The sequence below is a fragment of the Pararge aegeria genome, chromosome 17, assembly GCF_905163445.1.
Source record: "Pararge aegeria chromosome 17, ilParAegt1.1, whole genome shotgun sequence".
In the NCBI taxonomy this organism is placed as follows: Eukaryota; Metazoa; Arthropoda; class Insecta; order Lepidoptera; family Nymphalidae; genus Pararge; species Pararge aegeria.
This window is the reverse complement of record NC_053196.1, coordinates 9,018,751-9,024,847: the sequence shown is the minus strand read 5'-3', so window position 1 is coordinate 9,024,847 and position 6,097 is coordinate 9,018,751. Positions and strand designations below refer to the sequence as shown.

Sequence of the window (6,097 nt, the reverse complement as noted above, 5' to 3'; positions counted from 1 at the left end):
AAAACAGTTACGTTCTTAGTCTTTTTTTTTTTTTATACTAGAGCTGTAACCATTTTTTTTACTGAATATCGAAATTATATATTGTGTAGTTTTTTTTACTGCTACAATGAGCTTGGTTCTCAAAATGGGTTCTAAATAATGAGTCTGAGTTGATGTATCTGACCAAGCGGCACATGACTGAAGCGTCCCCACGCGCACTGCGCAGTTTTTCGTTCCTCATCTTGTAAAGTTGACTGTGCGCTCGTTTAAGTTTGATATATATTGTTTACTTTTACGTTAACTATGGCTCTTCTATTTTGGACATTAATTTAAACATAGTGATTTGACTCGATTTTTGTGTTTGTTTTTATATAGTACTAACTCTGTTTCAACATGTTGAAAAGTGGACGTATAATCAACAGCCAGTTACGCGTATTGGTTGTGAAGTTAAAGGAATACTTTGAACGAACGAACACTTTACAATACATAATAATATCAATCCAGTACTGATACAAACTTGAATTGATTTATCGTGAGTATCGAGTACAGAGTCTTATGGTTCCATAACTAGTTACGTCGCGATGACAAATGTCAAAACGGGCCTATTATATTTTTACGACTATAACCTCTTTAAAGTATAATAGACGTCATTAGTATGGCTACATTTTACATTGACATGTAAAATATAGCCATACTAATGACGTCACACAAATAGTAAATTTGTGAGCTGATACTCTGATAACATATTGTTTAAATATTGAACCTTTCTGACCCTTCTCTTCGTTCATACCTAGCAAGAAGCTGCAGCGTAAGAATGGAGAGAGCAGCCTTTCTTTTTCTCGCGTGCACTATGGTATAATGTAGTGTGTGAGGTATCACATAATTTTTAGGCTCATCAAGGCTCGTAACGTGGACCTTTTTACCTCGCAATTATGCTCATAATATAAGCTATTAAACACGTATTTTATTTAACATTGCCGCACTTGTGTTTTATTTGTGATGCCCGAATTAGTTAAGTTTGTACCTCACTGCAAGTTATATGCATGAAGATCGACAATTTTTAATTTAATCGGGTAATCCAGATTCTATTTTTAATACCAAAAAACCGTTATATACACAATTGAGAAAATGTATAGTATCAACATTTATCAAATTATTCACAATAAATAATAAGTTATGTTTCAAAAATGAAAACAAATTTATATATACATTATAAAATTAAATTAAGAACACTTGTTTCAAAGTGTACTTTAAATAAAAATCATATTTACAATTAAATGACCATTTATATTCTGTAGTTACATCATGAATCTTAATAAAAGTTAAACATTAGTATATTAAAATACAATTTAGGTACAACGGCAGGAGATTTTGGCAATTTAAATTATTAAAATTTTAATATGAAAAATATGAGTTTTGTTTACTTAGTAAAAATACACTATTTTTCATCACGCTGTGTTGTGTTCAATGCGCCCTGTACCTATTTAAAACCAAGGATCCAACGTCATTACGATGTGAATCCATACTGCGATACTTAGCATAACATGAAATACGATAAAAACATTTTCTGCTAAAGTCAACAAACAGAACCTTTCACTGCGGCCGCGGCGTCGGCATGGAACTTCGCTATAAAACACCAAATTCTCCTGCGGATGTACGTAATACTCCTTCCTTTGGTAGCGCAGCTGCGCCTTTGACAGAAAGCGGCACGGGTCAAGACGGCACGGCTCAAAGGCGACCGTATCTAGCGAGTACTTTAATCGGCTATCGAAAAAAAAAATGTCTAGGTGTCCTGGTAGGTATCGATGCTTTTTATTCAAATACAGGAATATAAGAAATAATATTTTTTCAAACAAATGTTATTTGTGGGTATTTTTAATTAATTTTATGGCAATGTAAAATCAAACACGTAGTTACAGATGGAAAATGCTTCGCAATTAGATGTATTTCTAAAAGCGTGGTTATAATCTTTGAGTTCCAGTGGTTTATGTACTGGAGCTATGAATTTACCAATGACCATTAGTTGAATAATATTATTCATCATAACATCTTTTTCTATAACACTTGCATGGGCATCCCAATGGCCTAAATGAAATTTATTGAAAGAAACATCGCTGCGTAAAACATGTTTTGCAATTGGCAAATCAAATGCGCAACCGTAATATACCATAGTACCATTACGTTCTATAAGTCTAAGCATTACATCTTCAAATTTACCACCTAGACAATTCAATCCTAGCACGGGCCTTGTAAAAGCCGTGTCAAAAGTTGTCAGTTTTTGGGCTTCTTCCAATGTGTAGACTGCAGTAGCTCCAATGCTTAGAAGATGTTCCTTCACACTTTCGTAACCACAGTGATTGGCTACTATATTAAAAGTATTAATATCCCAAGCTTTACAAAGCTGTATTACAGACTGCCCACAAGGGCTATTGGCAGCGTTTTGAATAATAGTTTCGCCCGGTCTTACTAATCTAAAATCTTTTATCATTCGATAAGCAGTACACGGCGCTATGGTCAACAGTGCCGCTTCGGGGAGGGGGATTTTGGGTGAAATAACATGCACATCTCGTTCGTGGTAAATGCCATAAAAGTTCCAGGTTCCCAGCATCCTTGAAGTTAATACAACTCTCTCACCCGGTTCTACTGTACAGACGTGATCTTCTATCTCCACAACTTCACCTACCCCTTCATCCCCAGCTATACACGGTAAACAGGGTAGGATAGGGCATTTACCTGAAATATAATCAAGGTGATAACTGTACTTGCTTGTATATCTAATGCAATAAATAAATAATTATAATCATTAGGTATTAGAACATGAGGTATTAGGATGTTAATAAAAAAGTAAATATGCGGATACAGAGAGGAGGTATAAAAAAGCGTCATGCCGTTTGCCGTGTCGCCACTCACTCGGCGTAAGTTCGTTTCACAATTATGGTGTTCCACATCAAACAAAATCAAATACTTCAGTTTTCCTTACATACCTACCTACTTAAGGGAAATTAGTTTTGTAGTACTCGTGCACGAGTTTGTGAACAAAACTGCCCTATTTTTAAGTATCTTCTTAAGTAATATTTTCATCGAGGATCTTATTAAATCGTTTCAAGGCTCATTATCTAAGAGCCTAACAGTGGTTTTTGTTTAAATTACCACACTCGTATTTTATGTTATTACGATTAGATTCAGTTCGTACTTTATACCTACCTATTGCAAGTTAAATGGTAGTGCAATTTAAATGGTAGAAGATTCATTCCCATTTGGATATTACAGCTTTTTAAATAAGTAAGTACCAACAATGCTTGGCAACATCTTGAATAAATAAATTGTTTAATTTATGTACATATTAATCGCGCCCTCCTACGTCTACTTATTCTATCGCGTGAAAGTTAACTATGAAATCGAAAGATGTAAGTGTATGTAAGTGTCACTAGATGGCGCTATGCTTTTTAAATCGTAGTTAATTTCAAGTGATTGATTAATCCTATTATAATAAAATATCAACTAACTACTTGGAACAAACATTTTGTATGAAAGGGTTTTTTTTTTCAATTACAGTTAAATTTGACAAGAATTATTTACAACCACAACAAGAGTAATAACCGAAATATAAAGTTCTGACAAGGTTAGTTTAGCCATATTGGTATGGATGGAAATTAAAAAATATAATCAATTGTTTGTATGATTTTATTATCTTATCACATATAACATCTACATTATCATCCTTGCATTTTAATAAACACAATATTGAACCGCTTTATACCTAGCAACTAAAATCTAGAATGTATTTACAGCCTGTGAAGCCTTTAGATGACAATGCATTACCAACAGCTTCTTCATATTTCTCAAATTTTACCATTTTATGGACTGGCCCTACAAGTTTTTTCTCACACATCAAACTGACAATATCTGCCATCATTTTTTCTTTTTCATCCATTGAAGCTTTTTCTTTCCAGGCTGTCATCCAAAATCCATGGAATGATATGTCTTTAAAAATAAGTGCAGAATTTGGAATGGTCACTGGATCTCTTGACATAGCTCCATAAGTTACCATCACACCTGTCTTTTCTAAATACCTTACAACTTCTAGTGCACTTTTCCCGCCTACACAGTTTAGAGCCAATATTGGCTTTGCAATTTGCTTTTCTTTAAACAAAGTTGTAGTTCTTAGTTCCTCCTCAGTCAGTACATACGTAGCACCCAAACACTCTAAGTATCTTTTAAGGTCCTTGATTTCAGGTCTATTCCTGACAATATTTATATTTTTAATACCCCAAGCTTTACATATTTGAATGACATTTTGTCCACATGCACTGTTTGCACCATTTTGTATAACAACTTGGCCATTTCTCACATTTTTGAAATCTGTCAACATTCTATATGCAGTGCAAGGGTTGACTGTCAGTGTAGCTGCTTCCACTAATCCTAATTCATCAGGAACAACCCGCAAAACATCTTTACCGAAGACACCAATGTCCCGCCAAGTGCCTTGCATGGGCTCTGTTACTATTACTCTATTCCCAGCACATATATTTTTTACTTCACTGCCAACTTCTTCCACAACTCCTACCCCTTCATTTCCTGGTATAACAGGTAAGGCAATCTTTACAGGGTATTTTCCTGAAAAAATAAATTGAAAATAATAATAATTCATAGACATATTAATGAAATGTTGAAAATGTTTTAATACCTTTGAGCTTCTGAAATAAATTTCATTATATTTTATTCTTGTTGTCATAGTTGTTTTCTAGGTATTTCTGTAATAGAGAAATCAAATAGTTTGGTTTAGTATTAATGTACCTTGAATGGTATTAATGTCTGCAGGGTTGACTGGTGCTGCTAACATCCTGACTAGGACTTCTTGGCTTTTCAGAGGAGGTACTTCCATTTCCCTAAACTTAACCACGTTAAGCGGATCCCCAAATTCACTATAATAAAGACTTTTTGACATAAGATTTCTCTTTGCATTTTGAAATCCGGTCAAAGCTGTTTTTCCTGCACAAAAAATTTTCCCTGTGTGCTGTAGAAGTGACATTTTTATGTATTTCGCTTTTAAAAATTTATTAAATAACTATTATACAATTTATTTGTCCTTTATTTAATTTTAAATGGCAAAACATCAGCTCAATAAATACGATTTATTTAAATTCTCTAAAATGTCATTGTCACTGACATGACTTGATAGCTGACCTTGTTTTTTCATGTCTATGAAATCTATGAAGATACTATTGTACACAGATTATGAACTTCATGGACCTGACAAAATCAGAAGAGGAAAAATAATATATATATAATATATAACTATATTAAGAGTAATGAGACAATTAATTGAGTATAATCGAGGGTAAAGTAGAAGGAAAGAGGAGAAGAGGTCGACCGCCAATGAATTTTGTTAAACAAATAAATCGAGTTGTAAGTTTTGTGAGAGGACCATGGATATAAAAGCTAGCAAAAGGGTTACACTGAAAAGGGCTAAGCTTTTAAGTTAAAGAAGAAGGACCTGAATTCACAAAAGAAAAGTTGGCTTGAAAATTAGATCAAATTCTGATGTATATAGGTATGCATGCGATGATTCGTACATATAAAAGTTTAATTAAAGTAGCTTTATAGTCACTACTAGCGGACCCTCATGACTTCGTCCGCGTATGAGTCAATCGAGAAGCTAGAATAGATGTGATAGAAGGTACGTAGCTAGCTATGGACCTTCTATTATTTTACGTGGTGTACTGAGAAAGGACGTTGTCATTATTTTAGTTGATACACACATACATCCATACATCCACCCTCATAAACTTTTGCATTTATAATATTAAGTAGTATGGTACACATGTATTTGATCGTTGTCCCATATGCCTTGCTACTTGCTGTAATTTGTGAAGAGTTATGTCCTTTATCTCCGACAATATTTATCAGATCTTCATTAAAATGAAACACTACATGTTTTATAGTATACACTTAAAATAAAAAAAAAAATAAAAAAAAAAAAAAAAATCGGTTCAAATTTAACGGAGCTATGAAGTAAAATTGATAAAAAAAAATATCCCGTTTCCCGGAGGAAACTTATTGTTTATCGGGATAAAAGGTAACCTATATGTTGACCCGGAATATCAGCTACCACTAT

At 33.6% G+C, this 6,097-nt stretch overlaps 2 protein-coding genes across 2 annotated transcripts; both read right to left on the bottom strand.

The window, feature by feature from the left end:
* Positions 1-1,864: 1,864 nt before the first annotated feature.
* LOC120631255 (enoyl-[acyl-carrier-protein] reductase, mitochondrial-like) lies at positions 1,865-3,615 on the bottom strand. The gene is made up of 2 exons (XM_039900739.1): positions 3,599-3,615; positions 1,865-2,753 (listed from the first exon to the last, which is right to left on the bottom strand). Exons 1-2 carry the CDS (start codon positions 3,613-3,615, stop codon positions 1,865-1,867), a joined length of 906 nt encoding a protein of 301 aa, XP_039756673.1.
* Positions 3,616-3,640: 25 nt separating this feature from the next.
* Positions 3,641-5,084, bottom strand: LOC120630925 (enoyl-[acyl-carrier-protein] reductase, mitochondrial-like). Its single transcript, XM_039900268.1, has 2 exons — positions 4,777-5,084; positions 3,641-4,596 (listed from the first exon to the last, which is right to left on the bottom strand). The coding sequence occupies exons 1-2, from the start codon at positions 5,009-5,011 to the stop codon at positions 3,740-3,742; spliced, it is 1,092 nt and encodes a 363-aa protein (XP_039756202.1). The 5' UTR covers positions 5,012-5,084; the 3' UTR covers positions 3,641-3,739.
* Between the last annotated feature and the right edge of the window lie 1,013 nt (positions 5,085-6,097).

Bases quoted from the DNA above. Each gene is read 5' to 3' on its own strand.
- LOC120630925 (XM_039900268.1), bottom strand. From the start codon at position 5,011: ATGTCACTTCTACAGCACACAGGGAAAATTTTTTGTGCAGGAAAAACA. The intron at 4,597-4,776 runs GTACATTAATAC...TTATTTTTTCAG, and splicing joins AGACATTAATACCATTCAAG to GAAAATACCCTGTAAAGATT.